The 17,469-nt window shown below is 44.1% G+C and overlaps 1 protein-coding gene across 1 annotated transcript in view; it reads right to left on the bottom strand.

Annotated features, from left to right (window-relative positions):
• LOC147897409 (Asparagine synthase family protein) overlaps positions 1-17,469 on the bottom strand; it is a 105,375-nt gene that overhangs the window by 54,670 nt on the left and 33,236 nt on the right. The window contains exon 5 of the mRNA XM_087380420.1: positions 6,441-6,573. Coding sequence (XP_087236546.1) covers positions 6,441-6,573 — 133 coding nt within the window. The remainder of the gene's footprint in view (positions 1-6,440; positions 6,574-17,469) is intronic.

The raw sequence follows: 17,469 nt of genomic DNA, 5'->3' as shown, positions 1-17,469 counted from the left end.
GTACTTCAGTTGCACCTGATGGTCCTGATCCTGATGTTGATGATTCTTCTTCAGACAGTGACACGAATGCCTCAAGCTTATCTGAGGACGCACAGGATGACGATGACGAGGAGTCCATGGATGATGCAGATGATCAGTAGTCCTACTGCTTTTTTTAATATCATCCATGGGTGCTTTTATTTTGAGTCTTGCATGACTCATGAGTCATGAGTCATGATCATGAAATTTGTGGATCATGAATCATGATCATCTATGGAGTCTGGACATTGGATACTTTCAAGTTTCAAGTTTCAAGTTTCAAGTTTCAACTTGTGTGCTAAGTTTAAACTTTAAAGTACTTCAAACTTCTAAATTTCAGATTCTTGTAATGCCAAACTTGTTAGTCATGACTCATGATACATGTTGATTTCAGATTATTGAAGCATCATTCAAGAATTTAGAATCATAGAGGCATGAATGATGCATTGATGCTTGAAGGCTGAAGCTTCAGCCTTCAAGTATAGATAATTGTAATTTGTATTATGTATGATTTGCACTCTATTGATAATTATATTATGTATAAAAAATAAAATTTTATACATAAATTGTATCATATTGCTGTTTCTTCCGTTTCCGTTTCGGCGGGGCCCGAAAACTCCGTTTCTTCCGTTTCTTCCATTTCCGTTTCTTTCGTTTCCGTTTCGGCTGGTAACTATGGTATAGTATCTGCCTAGATATTGGCCACAGTCTGAGAAGGGTGAACCTCGGAGTCCTCCAAAGCCTCTGTACATCTGGCTCTCCAAGTATGCCATGATGTGATACTAGCCAGAATCTCCCAAGATGCGTCTACAGAAGCGTGGGGAGCTCTAAATGGAGTAAACGGAACATCCCAAAGGGAGCATGACTCCACAAGATGTCGTCGAACAAAAAAAGCTGTGTCTGTGTCATGTCCCTTGAAAAAAGCCTGTGGACCAATGAGTGACAACCAGTGAGATGGGCGGCTTTTGATAAGCCCCTAATGGTCCCCCTACATAGGGACACGGGGTCTATAAGATTCACATCACTGAGACCCTAATCTGCGCTGCTTGGAGCTTTAATGGTACCTTATGGTCAAATCCATGGTACTTCTTGGAATCTTACACAAGATGAGATATGTCTTTCTATACAAAGACCCATCAAAGCCCAAAGCACCCTTTGCCCATAGTCAGTGGATACACATGGGAGACAACCTCTAGGATGACACTCGGGAGACAAGTGGAGTGTGTGGATCGCTAAGGAGTGGCAATACTTTATAGATCATCTCTCATTAGCATAATAACTATTGAGAGACGTGACACACATTCCAGATACTTGAAAAATTCCGATCTGACGCCCATCTCGACAAGACCTCCTCATCGCAGTATGCTACTTTCTCCTTGAGACCTTACACTTTGCTAGACATCTGCATGAGGAGGCTAAGACTCCACCGTATACATCTCAACATCATGGGTTTTTTTAGCATCGTCGCATCCTACACATATTTGGGGATTCTTTTCCCTAGTCTGATATTCACGATGTGACTAGTGAGTAAGCGGTGGATATGCCGCACTTGCTAGACTTGAGCGACGGTGCTTTCTTGAGCGACGGTGCTTTCACTCCCATTTCCAAGATTCATGGACTAAGTCTCTTCTCTTTGGCACCTTAGTCCACCCTGCAGGCATGTATGGCAGCTCTTGTTGGGGCCTGATCTATCAAAGGTGGACGGGGCCCGAGTAGAGAGGCTTTAGGTTGTCTTCTTGTCACAGATGATCCATAGTAAGCCGTCAGTCCCACATCAACTCAATCTGGTTGTGTTTGGAGCATCTCCACTATAGCTTGATGCAACATTCTAGGTGATCACAAGTCAGGGATCATGGCTCCTCGACCTTAGGCCAGCGCTGGTTACCATGGCTGGCCTTATCCTCATCCATGACTTTAGCAGTTAAGGACGCTCAGAGATGTCGGTAGACACGTACGTGCACATGGTTTGAGAGTCTAGGGCTCCACATGGACAGAATACTCCCCTTTCAGTATAGCCTTGAGGCCCCTTTTGTTATGCTCACTTACCACAAGGCTAACCAGGTTAACCAAGAGGACCTTGTATAGCTACACACATTCAGGACCTCGTTAGCCCAGGAGGAGGGCCTTCACCAACCCATTGATAGGTTTAAAAATGTAGAAGGCTTTTGTGCATAGCATGTATATAGGGGGTAGACACTTAGACGTACATAGCTAGTGTAGCTGGGGGCTTTTGGTACTGGTTGCTTTTTGGCTAGAAATTACGGACTGCTGTAAATATTTCAAGTTATGAAAATATGTTTTGCAGGGACTCCTATGGGAGATGATGAGTTGCCGTGGGGGTGCACCAAGCACTCCAAAGCGTCATGGTATCCAATGTCACATGGTGTGGTTTTGGGATGACACGTGTCTATCATTGTTATCTGTCGTCATGTGTGGAGCCCATCTTATTGTGAGTCATGTGAACATCCATGTGATGGAATGGGGTTAATTTGGTGTGGTCAAATGTGGGCATTCATGCATTAAATGCCTTGCATTAAGTTTGTGTGTAGGGGTGGTGCCTAAGATCTAATATTTGTGGTGTAATTGTCTTGGCCTAAGTTTTTGAGAAGGGAGTGGGAAAGTGGTATATTGATATGATGACATGGCTGGAAATCAGGACAACGTGCATGTTGTATGCAAGGTGGCTACGTGATTCTCCATACTTTTGGATTGTGGAGTTGGTGATGGTATGTGGTGATGGGATCGAAGGAAAGTTCCAAACTTTGGATCAAAGAAGAAAAGGAGAGCATTTGGTGGAGACACACAAGGGAGATCGTTCCAGACATGAATCGTGGAAGAGGAGCAATCAACTTGGTGTGAGGTGTGGGCTGTACGCACGCAAGAGCTCCAGGGCTGAAGCCACAGGGGCCCCTTTTGGATCACGATTCTCAAAATCCTTTGAATCACGAATGATTTGGTCCAGCACTCGATTAACGGTAATCCGTATCGAAGGGCACAATGATCCATGAGGGGTGGCGCGAGGCAGAGATATGTTAACAACACAACAACATGAGGCAGAACGGACGAATGGGAACACGAAGAGTAGAGACAGAAAACACAGAGAACAAACGTAACTTCTCGGGAGCATGACAACGTTTGCACAATTGTCTTTTACAAACCTGGAGGAGTAACATGGTTTTCCATTTGGAGCCCATGACGCATATGGCGCTGAAAATAGCCGGAATAACCATCAGATAAGCTGTACATCTCATGGCCAGCTATCCTATCCAAAATATCATCTAGATGTGGTAAAGGATAATGATTCCTTTTGGTAACAGTATTCAAGGGCTTGTAGTCCACACACACTCTCCATTTTCCATCCTTCTTTGGCACTATTACCACTGGGCTGGCCCGATCTGAATGAACCACAGGATAAATGATATCAGCCTTGAGTAGTTTGACAATCTCCTCTCTCAACACCTCTGTTTGCTCAAGACTCAACCTCCTCATTTTTTGACATATTGGTTTAGCATTCTCCTTCAGTTCAATTCTCAATGGCCTCCCCTTGAATCCTCTTATATCCTCATATGATGTGATAAACAAATTAGGATACTTCCAGAGCATCTCACAATATTCTTCCTTCTCCTCTCTAGAGAGATTAGGGCTCAATGTCTGCTCAACCAATTCCTGGGTGGACTCTTGAGGGTTCTTGGGCTGCATAAACCTCTCTATCTTCTCATATGGGTCCTCTTCTTCCTCATTTACAGTAGCTGTCTCTTGATCCAATTGCAAATCTTCCACACCACCAATGAATGCCACTTCAGCCTCATCACTTTCTGAAGTTAAACTACTCTCCTCTTCACTGGATGTTTCACTTCCTCTTCCCCTTTTTCTGCATCTGAAATTTCTGCATGACTTACCATATCAAAGCTCATCTTTTACCAGAAGAAGCATGCATAGTGATGACTCCATTACCCCAATTCTGAATTGCTCCCATTTTTCGCAGCCATGGTCTCCCCAAAATCAAAGGATAGGCTCCCAAACCAGCAGGCATAACATGACAGTCAGCCTCACAATGCACATTAAATACTTCAACATCCAGCCCCATCACTATTCCCAAGGTCTTTATCTTCGCATGGTTGGCCATTTGAATGCGGAAACTTGAGGGAGAAGATATCTTTAAGCCCAGCTTCTCAACACAAGACTGAGTGATAACACAAATCTGAGCACCGCCATCAACGTATGCCTCTCCAAGCCCAAAACCCTTGTGCCAGGCCTCCACAGAAGGGCAAATGTCAGGAAGTTCATAAATAGATATTACCTTTCCAGCTTCCTTTTGAGCATTCTTTTTGCTAGGATTCATTGCACGCTGCCACTCCTTCAGTTTGGGACAAAGACCAATCATCTGCCCAAAAGTAATATCCGTCTTCCTTCTAGAAAGATCCTCCACCAAGTCATACTCTCCTTGCTCTCTACCAATAGGATAATCCACAGTCTTATACTTCCTCCTTGTTTCTTGGTCTTTTTCCTTTGATAGGTAATGACATCCTCAACATGCTTACCCTTCTCTGTACTTGGCCCCGCTTCTTCATCACGGTCACTCTTTCCTAAAGGCATGATTGTCACATCATCCTCTTCCAGCCCAAGTAGATTCACAATCTTTCCCTTGCCTTTCTCCTCTACAATAGCCTTAACAGTTACACTTGCACTTGGCTGGCCTGCATCTTTCACTTCCACACTATGGTCATTAGCACGATTATTTAATGCAGATGGCAATGGGTACATATCCCCACCCATACGAGGAGGCTTATCACAATGAGAGCTGTAGTGATCCCAATCACCACAATTAAAACATTGGACATTAAGAGCAAACATACCTCGGCCACGGCCTGCCTGCCATGAAGATGGGGCGCTAGAAAAAGTAATACCTCCTAATCCTCGACCACTTGGAGCTCTGCCTTGTCCTCTACCACCCAGCAAGTTGAGATTAAGATTCTTCATGAGTTCAGACATCTCATTGATCAGGATACCTGACAGTCTCCTCTTCTCTTTCGGACAGAGGAGACACGATGGATTGCTTGAGAGACTAGACCGTTTCTACGTTGGGGACCGGGCATTGCATAGAGGCGGCTCTATCGGGATTTTGGCAGGTACCAAGATGTCAGACCACTCTCCTGTAGTACTTCACTTAGATCAGCCCCAGTGCATGATAAAGTGGGTGACTGAATTACAAGAGTACTCATTTACTTTTCTAGTTGCGAACTCTACCAGAGCATCATTGGCTGATTTGCTTACTTATAAGGAGAGTCCTATTCTTGTCAAGGAGGGTGAAGAACACACTGATAAAGTGGAGGAGCAGGTATTGGATGATGCATTTGTATTGCATTTTGATGGTTCTTTCAAGAAGAGCTTGAATCAAGCTACAGGATATACATGATCCAGTAGGTAAAGAAGTCCAAAGGATGGGTTTTCAGCTCAAGGCAGAGAGCAACAATCAAGCTGAGTATTCTGCATTGTACTAAGGGCTGAAGGTATGCATTAATATGGGAATTAGAAGGCTTGCAATTAAAGGTGATGTTTTTCTGCTTGTTAAGCAGGTGTTAGGTGTCTTGGCGGTTGCTGGATGCCCTTACAATTAATGGTAGCTAATGCGGTCCAATCCAATCCAGCTTAGGTTTGGGTTTCTAGACATACATGTCTGGCAGTTGTTGGACACCCCTACAATTGGCCGTAGCTAATCCGATCCGATCCAGCTTAAAGATGAGTTTCTAGACAAGAGCAGCCACGACTCATCTTTGGTAATCACAAAGTAGCAAAAAGATAAAGGAAGCATTTGACTATCTCACATAGCAGTGTTGTCAGTTCCCTGTAAGTGCATAATTGGAGCAGGAATTTTGGAACTAGAGGCAGAAAGGAAAGATATCGGAAGTGTGTGGTTTTGCTTTTTCCAGTGCTGACACACAGTTTCTACCTGTCGAATGTATACATTTGCTTTAGTGCACTTACATGAATCTACCGCTCTGACAGTTAGCTGTCCAGGCCTTTGCAGAGACATAACCCTGAAAGATACCCTAATGCTGATCCTAGGAGATGCAACCAAGACCTCTGCTCCTCGATTTACCAGGTTAAGCATAGCTTTCTGTGTTGTCTGACTATGGGTTTGAGCTGCAACATGTCCACTCAACATAGAATTTGTCCCCTGCCTGTGACTATACGGTATAATTAAGCCAGGCCCTTACTCAAAAATCCATAAAAAAATGGAATGGTTATCTCAAACGAAACAATGATGCAAATTGATGAAACTGATGAGACCCACTGTAGTATAAAGAAGATGACCCCATTCCCCAAACACTTTTTAAAATAGATGAGATGCTATTGAAAGATACACTCTTAGAGAAATTTTGAAAAATCCAGGCCATGCTACAAAAATCACAAGAACTTACACTGTGGAGGGAGACACTGATCGACAAGAGCTGCCAAGATCATAGAATCAAGACCCCCAGAGAAAAGAATTGCAAGTGGTGTTTCTGAACTCACTTCCACATTTTTTTGTGGTACAAAAGTCTCATCCTTTCCCTTTCAAGATATAGCAATCAAATAACAAGCGACAAAGTACAAGTGAGCCCATATTTCAGGTGTTAATCCCTTTCAAGTCAAACATGCCATAAAAGTGTGTGCACTGAGGATGACGTGATATTTCTTGATGGGGTAAAAGGGGTAGCAATTCCATATCCTATCAAACAATTATGACATCGTGATAATATCTCATGCAAATGATGCAATGCTGATAAATTAAAAACGCATGTATATACCTCATGCTCTTAATGCCTGCCTTAATGGTGCCTACACACAACCACCAACAAACTTCAAAGCAGCAGCATTTTTCAAAAACATTCAATGCACAGTGTCTCCCAGGGGAGGACTTAATTCCTTCAAATTGAGAAGTTTTTGAATTGCATCTTTTATGTATAGAAAACGATTTTGTCAACTGCTGCAGTTTACACGACAGGCACACCTTACTTAAACGTCTTTTGTAATAAAGTCAGCATGTTGTCCAATCTTGTTAGAACCAAGGTGAACATGGTCCAATATACCAAGTCTTTCTTGAGAATCCAACCACTCAAGAAGACATCATGAAGCCATCATTTCAGAGTCTAGTTCACAGGGTCACTCTTTTATGTGATCAAATCTGCTCAATCCAAAATGAGCCAACAATCTACCACCCAGACAGAAAGAAAAAACAGCACTCTCACTTCCAAGCTGTAAAGAAATTAATGCTCTTTGATACCCTGCTTTGACCAATTGTGAGAGTCTGGTGCCAGGAGTGTGGAACCAGGCTGGTCCTGCAGCAACGCAACCTTTGGTGCTGTGGTCTATAGCTACACGTTGTAGCTAAAATTAACACGAAGAAACACCTATTTCTACAGCTTCTGAAAGCATATAAAGGCAGTTGTTCAAAGGATAGCAGAATCCAGAAACAAGTGTCCACCACTGCAAGCTTCAGGGGGCTCACACTTCTCACCTTCTCATGCAATACCTCCCTCTGCTCTAATTTAACATTGAGTCACCCTTTCTTGAGCTTGCCAGAAGCAACTCAAACTCATTAGCAGAAACCATTTCATTATGAAGGCTACATACACCAGACATGCAAAATATTTTTGCACCAGGATATGCGATTTAAATTTCGCGGACTGTTCAAATGAAGGTAATCAGACTCAATTTCTACCTTCAGTACATTCATAAATTGTTTTAAAGTATAAGGATTTAACTAATCAATTTAAGTCCTATAAGACATGCTAGTACTAGTACTTACAACCCATAAGACTAAGCTGAACCAGAACTTACTGCTATTGCAAACAGGAACAACTCTATAATAGCAGAAAATAGAGACAAGGTAAAGAGAATAGAGAGAAAGAGAACACTATTACTTGGTAAGAGGGCATGTGACGAATGGCAGCTCACATGTGGCTGGCTAGCAGTAGCTACTATTTTTCTTCTCGTGTTTTCAACCGCAAAGAGAGAAGAGTGTGGGAGCACACTTTGAAAGTACAAGCAGAAAAGATGCCAATCATAAGTTGTCCCTTTATATATATGAGAGAGGCCCAGCATAATTTGTAGATGGGAGGAATGGGCTGCCCCATGACACATGGCATGATCTCATTTGATTCCCCAATAACTACAAAAGTACCAGAGTATTTGTAGAACTGTAGGGGGAAAACTCTTACAATGTAGCCCCTTAATACAGAAAATAGGGGTCAGCTAAAACGAACTACCCTAACATTTCTTAACATTACAATCCCCTCCTGCTCAGAAGAACCGTGTCCTCAAAATGGAAATAGATAGCAAGAATAGAAGGCCTGGGATAATCTTGATAAATTTCGAACGTCGCTACTGTAGATGCAAAGCAGTAGACATCCAAAAAAATTCACATAACAGCCTTCCAAACGTGAATTGAAGTATCCTGCAGGTCTGCATCTGGGAATCTAATGCCTTAGGTAGCAGTGATGTAGAAGAGACCATTGATGGAAGCCCATGCACCTTAGGAGACTGCAGAATAAGAGCATGTCTCAATGCATGGAGTGGGAAGAGGATGGCTCCCTGCCTGCACTCACTCTGCTAGCTCCTTCTCTATGCCTCGTCGTCCTGCCCTTCTTCCCCATCGTCAACTCCCGCACCACCCCTCTGCTATCTGCTTCTCTTTCTCCCACCCTTTGGCTCCTTCCTTTGCTGTTTCTGTGCAAGATTCGGCGCCTTCAGCCCGCCTCACCCCCCTGTTGGAAAATAGAGGATAGAATCACTCACACCTCACTTACTACCTAGCTCATACAACACTCAGAAAAACTGAAAGAGAGATAGGACACTCAGATATATTCCTCCACAAAAGTGCGTAAACAAAAGCTCAAGGATGAGCATGTACAAACAGCCCGAGATGCTGTCAATGATGCTAGGTCTATTCCTCTCCCTGTGCGCTTGCATGTGTGCAAGAAGGCAGTTTGTGCAGGTGATGATGAACAAAGGGGGGAACGGGTGCTTTTTATAGGAGGGGCTAGGCCCCCTCAAACTGGCCGACCAGGGAGTCGGCTCCCTCCCCAATGCACCGACCTGCCAGCCCACCAACCGACCAGACTGGTCGGCCTTTGCTGGCTGATCAGGCCGGCTTGGGCCAGGCATATGTAAGGGCCCATAAGCCCTGCTTATGGGCTGCTGTTGCAGCTCCCAACGCCGCCCGTGTGCAGGTCTAGGAGGCACCTAGGATGCCACGCCATCTTCTTGCTGCAGCGTGTGTTCCCTACCAGGTAGGCCTGCTGCCTTTTACCTTCCCCTACCCCCTATGGTCTTCTGCCCCCTTGTCCCCTCAAATCGAGGGCTCACAGGTGGGGCAGTGACCTTCTAACACCCCCTCTCAATGACACAATTGTGGGCCGATCCCCATGCGTCGAATGAGGTGTTCCAACTGCTCTCTGGGAAGCGCCTTCATGCAGACATCTAAGATGTTGTCGTTGGTCGGGCAGTATATTAACTCTATGACTTCTTCGTCGATGAGTTCTCGAACAAAGTGGTAGTGGACCTCGATGTGCTTCATTCGTGTGTGAAACACGGGGTTGTTGGCGATCGCTATGCAACTCTAGTTGTCGCACATAACTGCAGTCGCATCTTCTTGGGCTACATTCATGTCCTCCAAGATCCACCTGACATGCCGTTGTACCGGCAGCATTGTACTCCGTCTCTATAGATGAAAGGGGGACAGTAGGTTGTTTCTTACTTAGCCATGACACGGCTCCTGAAGAAAGTAAGAAACAATATGCAGAGGTCGATCTTCGGGTATCAATGTCACCTGCCCAATCACTATCACATAAACCTCCCAACTCAATCCCTCTGGTATAAGTGATGCCGTAGATGCAGGTACCCTTCAAGTACCTTAGCACCCTCATACTTGCGTCCCAATGAGCCTTCTTGGGTGTGGCGAAGAACTAACAGAGCAGTCCAACTGCAAAGGAAATATCTGGTCAGGTATTGGTGAGGTAAAGCAAACTTCCCACCAAGCGTCGATATAGTGATGAATCAACCGGCTGAGATGGATCACGCATACTCAGCTTCAGACTAGTTTCCATGGGAGTCACTGTTGCTTTGCAATTTTCCATCTCAAAGCGTTTGAGTAGTTCCCTGCAATACTTCTCCTGTGAAATAAAGATACTACTCTTTCCCTGCTTCACCTCAATCCCAAGAAAGTAGTGAAGTATGCCTAAGTTAGTCATCTCGAACTCCTCCATAAGAAGTCTCTTGAACGGAGCAATTTTATTATTATTTTTTGGGAAGAAAAAGTTTTTGTTATATTAGAATATCATCATCATCATCATAGGCATTTACATGTTCTTTGGTAAAGAACAACTAGCCCCCATGGGGAGAGTTTCATAAAAACATTTCTAAAGTAAAACATAAACAGTAGCAGCAAAATCAAAAGAGAGAGACATAGGAGTCCTCAGTGTCATCTGTATTGTCATCATTGAAGTAATCAGAGCAATTAAAACTCTCTGAATCTCCAGAGCTGTCAGTGTCATTTGCCTGGTCTTCACAAGATGAGTTAGGTTCCTTTTTTACCTTTGTGGAGGGTACCTGATTAAGAAAATCAGTGATCTCAGCAGGGACTTCAAAGGGTGTGGAATTATCAATCCCAAAGTAGCTTTGAGTGTGTTCTTGTAAGTCAGCACTGAAGAGGGCAACCTCTGCTTAGAAAGTGTGGATTACTTCTATGATTTTCTTCTGGTCCTGTTCAGCCAATTAACAAACAGTAAGTCAGCTTGCAAAATAACTTGATTAAACTGAAGATTATTCCTGGTTACCCATATAAACCAAAGTGCAAAGTGCTCTCAGGGGTAACCAGGTGTCTTGTTTTGTCCTTGAAGAGTCTCCAAGCAAGATGGCCTTCCAATTCACCGGCTCCCCTGTCCCCAGTTGGACTATTTTCCATACCTTTCTAGCCACTGGACAAGCCACAAAGAGATGGAAGATATCTTCACTGGTAGAGGGACAATTCAAACATTTACCATTACCCTTTCCAATCTTGAGTCCTCTGATATTGGTCCACACAACTTTATGCAATATGAGCCACATCAAGGCAAATAGTTTGTCTGGAATTGAAGGAGACCAGATGGCACAGAACCTGAATTTCCATTTCTCTTTGGAGTCATGAAGTTTCCACATGTCATTAAGAACCCTACAGAGATCACTTATGTCCCTGCTTGGTGTGGGTATAGGGAAGAAAGAGGTACTTTCCACCAAGCTGAATTCCCTACTATAAACAAGGAAAGATCCCCCCTTCCACTGTTGGCTGCCACTCCAAAGTTGTATTCTACTCAGAACAAGTGACTGGCTTTTGTTGTTTAGACTGAACTCTCTCCTAATCTCTACCCAAGTTTTCCACCTTAGTTCAGATCTGTTCCACAGCTGCCCCCAGCTTTGCAAACCCTTTTTAAAGAGAAGAGCTGCCTTGGCTATCTCTTCATCAAAAAGCACAGCTTCTTTGAAAATAACAGAAATCCAAATTGAGTCCAAGTCATAAAGGCACCTTTACTTGAGAAGACAATTTGGCTTTTAATCCCTTCAAAAGCTGTCCAAAGAGAGACCCAAAGCTAGCTGCCTTTAGGTTTGCAAGGTTATGGGTTATAAATAGCTGACAGCATGGGGTAGTTTTTCCACTTGAGGACTCTGAGGGGTCTTAGGGAGCTGACATTCCTAAGGAGAAGTTGAGCCAAGGGTTTAGGATTGCCTTTAAAATCCAGGTTGAGGAGAGTTTTCAGAGCAGCCTGTTCTATGTCAATAACTCCTAATCCACCCTCCTGCTTGGGTTTGATACGGAAGTCCCACCTGACCTTGGGTATCTTGCCTCCCCACAGAAAAGATCTGCAAGTTTTTATGAATCTGTTAATTCTAGCTTTGGAGGGGGACCAAGCTATGAGGTAGAAGATAACAATAGAATAAATGCAATGATTAAGAACAGTTCTTCTTCCTGCCATACTAGCCTGAAATCCTCTCCATTTCTCCATCTTGTTTTGGAATCTGTTCATGAACCAGTCCCACCTTTGCTTGAGGGAAATATCAAACCCCATGGGGATACCCAACAGCCTGAAGACTGAGCCATGCTTGATCCTCTGGCCTCCCATCCCTTCCAACACCTGCTGTTCATCACCTTTAAGAGTTGCATATCTAGTTTTAGAGTAATTGATTTTGGACCCAGAGGCTTTGCAAAATATATCTAAAGACTCCATGGCCACCTTGATATATTGTGGCTCATTCTCGAGGGTTAAGTTTGTATCATTAGCAAACTGCTGACAGATAAGGTGCTTGCCTGAGGGTAGCTCAATACCTTTCAACTTGTTTTCTTGGCTTTGTTGATGGAGAAGCCATCCCAGGGAGTCTGCTGCAATTGCAAAGAGTAAATGGGCAATAGGGCACCCCTGCCTTATAGATCTTTTAAGCTCAAATGGTTGGTTCATGATCCCATTAACACAAATCTTTGCTGTAGCATTTGTGAGGAGGAGTTTGATAAAAGAAATGTTGAGGGGGCCAAGGCCCATATCAACCAAAGCTTGGATGATGAACTCCCATTTAAGTCTATCATATGCCTTGTCAAAGTCAACCTTCAAGAAGCATATGTCCTGTTTTGTTTCTTTGGCATACTCACATCCCTCCCAAATGTTGATGATAGCTTCAAGTAAATGTCTGCCCTTTATGAAGCCTTTCTGCCCCACTTGGCCATTCTGTTTTTAATCCTCAGAGCTAGAGCTTTAGCAAAGATTTTATAGCTACAATTAAGCATAGTCAGAGGTCTCCAGTTTCTTAGCTCGGTCTTATCTCCTTCCTTAGGAATAAATTTTATAACACCACAATTAATATGTGTAGGCAGGCACCCACTTTCAACACTTTCCTGCCATAAGAGAAGGAGGTATGGGCCAACAGTGGACCAGAATCTTTTGTAGAATTCAATTGGTAGTCCATCCTATCCTGGTGTTTTACCATCAGCCATCACCTTGACAGCTTCAAAAAGCACCTCTATAGTCAGAGGTTTCTCCAGGTACTTGTTATCAAAGCTGAGAACACTGTTTTTTCTAGCTTCCTTGCAAAGTTCTCTGGCTTTAATCACTTCATTGTCTACTTGAATGGTGGAGGACAGTAAACTCTGAAAATGAAGTTGAATGAGGTCAATGTTCTCCTCATTACACAGGGCCAAAGAGTTGTCAGCTTTTCTAAGAAGAGGTACCTCTTCATTAGACCTTTTCCTTCCAATTCTTTTGAAGTACTCCTTGGTTGGTATGTCAGCTTTGGCAGCCCACCAATCTCTGAAGTATACTTTAGAGTCATTTAGAAGAATCTGCTCTTGAATCCTAAACTCATTTCTTTTGAGCACCAAGTCAGCCTGTGCATGAGGGTCCCCCTGTCTAGCTAGGGTCTCCAGGGTAGTAATCATGCTCTGAATGCTGTCCATCCTTTTGGCCCTAATTTTAGCTCTATCCTTTCTAGCTTTTCTGAAAAACTTTTGGGTCTGGTCAACTGCAGTATATCAGGATTCACTGGGAAAAGGAGACTCAGTGAAAGCCTTGAGCCAAATAACTTTAACACCTTCTTGAACACTCCTTAAGTCAAGAAATTTGGGATCAGCCTTAAACCATGATGTGGTTTTTTGGCCCAGGCCAAAGTCACACTTGAGCAGGATTCGCTTGTGGTCTGAAAGAAAGAAAGAGGAAAAGACTTGAGTCTGGCAAGAGCTGGTTTGGCTAACTAGATCTTGTGAGACATATATCCTGTTCTGTCTGGCCTCTCTTCTGTTGTCCCCCACTTGACTGTTTGACCATGTGAAGGTGTCCTTCATCCCCATGTCCACTAGACTTAGCTCTTCTTTCAAGTCCTCCCAGAAAATCAGTTCTCTGCCTCTGATGACTGTTCCTTTACCCATCCATCTGTCCTTGGAGCTTTCCACCATGTTAAAGTCACCCGCAACAAAACATTTATTTCCTGCCAGCAGGAGTGATTCCCAGCTAACCAGTCTTTCCTGTGAGCTGTTAGAAGCATAAAGTGACACCACTGTGAATGTCTGCCCATGTATCATGCATTTAACCATAATCCATCTGTTCTATGTATCCACTTCCACATCCAAAATACCTTGAGCATAGTTAGATAGTATACCAATTGCTACCCCACCCTTGCCCTCCTCATGGTCAGTGAAGTATCATTTCCTTTTCTTGTCAATAACAGTCAATCTCTTCTCTTCAGAGACTTTAACTTCTTGTAGAGTAAGAAAAGTAGGAGAAAGAGCATTAGTTCTCAGCCAATAAGCTAACTCTTCTCCTCTGCCAGGGTCAGTAAGCCCTCTGACATTGAGTGAGAGGATGGCTATTGGTTTACTTGACATTCTTCTTTGTTCCCTTTCTAGCCCTGGGATTGGGGCTGTTTATCTGATGGGAGGCATTTTTTCCCTGAGAGAGTTTTCTCTTGCTTTATACCTAAGTTAAAGCCTTACCTTGGTCAGCAGTATCCTTTTCAGCCCCCATATCTTGGTCATCTCCTAGGTCTTCCTCAAGAGACCATCTCATCCTCTCTATTTATATCCTCCTCAAAATCTTTTGACCAGCCTGTTTCAATCTAAGAGTCAATGTCCAGGTTTTGATTTTTTCTTATCCACTCCTCAGTTTCACTGTCTACCAGGGTGTCAAAAGCATTGTTCAGAACTATGGTGTCATCAATCATCCCTTTGCCTTTATCCTGGGGGAGCAAGGGTTTGACAGGGTTTATCTTTTGGAGAAGGGTTTTTTCAGTAGAAATTGGCTTGGGGATCCCTTTTTCAGCTTGTTTATTGCTGGTGGGTGTAGGATCCTTGGGCTTAGTTTTGGTCCTCCTCTGTGGGAAGTTCTTAACTGCATGACTAGAGAGTCCACACAGGAAACAAGAATTTGGAAGATTTTTATAGAGAAGGGGTTCTTCACTGTACACACTTTCATTCTTGTTGACCATTACCAAGGTGTTGGGAAGGTCCTCAGCAATATCCATCTTAATATACACTTGCGGGTTAGCTCTAGGATTGATGAAGTTTTCCTTCTCAATTCCAACTACCTCACCCTAACAGCTGCACAAGGAAGCTAGTTGGTTGTAGAGAGAGGGGCAGATCTGGGAGCTCTATCCACACATGAGTAATAGTGGATTTAGGGAGATCAGGGTTAAAGTTATGCTTCCACTTCTCTAAGTAGAGAGGTTGGTGTCTGACAGTCTAGAGGGTGTAGTTGAGAGCCTTGGAGGCCATGCTGGGAGACTCAAATAGAAAGACAAAGAACCCTTTCTTAAAAAATCTAACATTGGTAACACTAATGCCTTGTCTAACCCAATTTGCTCTCACCCGATTCTCAAAGAAGGCTAGAGAAGGTCTAGGCCCTGGGAGGAAACCAATTAATGCATGGGTACTAAGCCATTCAATGGAATCAGAAAGCAAGTCTTCATTAATGAAGGCAGCAATCTGCTTACCTCTTAGAGATTCTTGGCCCTCACCACAAGTAGCCTCTTCTTCTTCAGCTGGTTTGGTGCTATCTTTTGGGATCTGAGAGTCATTCTTTTCCTGCTCGCGGTGAAGGGCCTCCTTGTTTCCTTCTTCTTCTCCCCCTTGGGGTCTGTCGCTCCCGCTTCGGTGGATTTTGGCTTTTGGAGAGGTTCCAAAGGTTCCTCTTTCACATGCTTTGCTAAGATCGAAGAGCTTTGAACTGCTCTGGGGGGCTCTAGTTTCTTGTGGGTTGGGAGCTAAGGTAGAGGTAGCAAGCCCTTCCTTGGCCTCCTCTGTCCTTCCTGAGCTAACAAAGCGAGTAGTAAGCTCCTTTCTCGCTGGGAGGGAGAAGAACCCTCCTCTAACTTTCTGAGCAGCCGCCGAGTAAGATATCGTGGCGCCTCCCCTCCCAACTCTGAAATATGACGCACGTCCATTCTTTTCCTGAGGTATTGGCTTTTCACTCAAGGTGGAAGAAAGTCTGTCTTGTCTGAGGGTCCCTGAGCCCCTTTTCAAACTCGACTGGCAGAGGTTGGCTGCGAGTATTCTTTCTCTGGCAAGTTTTGGAAATGTGTCTTCAAAGGTCACATTAGAAGACCAATTTAGCTGGGATCGATGATCCTGTCGAGTCAGGCCGTCAGTTCTGTCTACTAATACCAAATCTTCATAGTCATTTCCCAGACCTTGTTCTCTGTGAGCACTCAGTGGTGGGTGGGGGAATCTAGTATGTAATCTTCCGTCTTCCTCTCCATTTCTGATGTTGTGTGTGGTTATTTTGCAGATGAGGGGTTTCAGGAGTGCTGGGACGTGTCACAAGGACTTGACTTCGACGAGACCTTTGGCCCGACCACAGCTAGGATAGTGACTATGCAGACAGTCATTGCCTTGGCTGCTCATCATAGTTGGCCTATTTTTCAGATGGGCGTTAAGTCTATATTTTTTAATGGTAACTTGAAGGAGGAGATATATGTGGCATAGCCACTAGGATTTCAGATTCCAGGATCCCCATCAAAAGTCTGCAAACTGAAGGCCTTATAGGGGCTAAAACAGGCCCCCAGAGCTTGGTACCAACAGATAGATGTTTTCTTTCAGAAGATTGAGCTTCAGTGGAGTCCAGCAGAGGCAAATCTCTATCTCAACACAGAGGGGGATTTGCGGCTAGTATTGATTCTATATGTGGATGACCTCATCATTACCGGGGATCATACAAAATTGCTCCGGTCAAGAATGCCAAGATTCAATAGATGACTATGATGGAAATTGATGAAGGATGTCCCCCCGAGCCACGAGCTGAGCTACTGGCACGAACTCCCAATCAGATCCAAACCAACCTGGTGTCCCATACCACCAGGTGGCGCTGTGAAGCCCTGGATCTGCCACTGGGCCTTGGGCTACGCTAAGATGCAGGCGCGCGTCCGCGACACAATCCAGGATCAGACCTAGCACCTGGGAACGAGACTTGCTCCCAACTGCACTCTGAGAACTGAACCCCTTGGACCTCTTTTATAGACTCGGGCCCCGGCGCCAAAAATAGCGAAGACCTATAAATAGTTCGTACCCTTGCCACTCAACCCGAGAATCAAGCCTGCCTAGCTCTAAGCCTCCCCAGGCTAACCTGAGCTAGTTCTGTGTAACTAGTACACGTCAGATACCACTCCGTGCACATGACATACTCCCCCTCCTCTAAGAACTCACTCCTGAGTTCGCTAAGAAATCGGGAAATGTTCTTTGGAGGTTTTGTAATGTCTCCCATGTTGCATCCTCCTCAACACGATCCTTCCACTTAATCTTGTATTCCGTGATAGTACGATTTCGAATCTGTCTTTCACGGAATTCAAGAATAGATTCAGGTTCGTGAGGAATAAAAGTTAAATCTGTAACTTCTATATTCTCATGAGGAGAAACAATTTGATCATCTGCACCCAATACTTCTTTCAGTCTACTGACAT

This window comes from Dipteris shenzhenensis, chromosome 10, assembly GCF_047967505.1.
Source record: "Dipteris shenzhenensis isolate YYH24624 ecotype China chromosome 10, Dip_SZ_1.0, whole genome shotgun sequence".
Taxonomy (NCBI): Eukaryota; Viridiplantae; Streptophyta; class Polypodiopsida; order Gleicheniales; family Dipteridaceae; genus Dipteris; species Dipteris shenzhenensis.
This window is presented reverse-complemented; position numbering and strand designations above follow the sequence as displayed.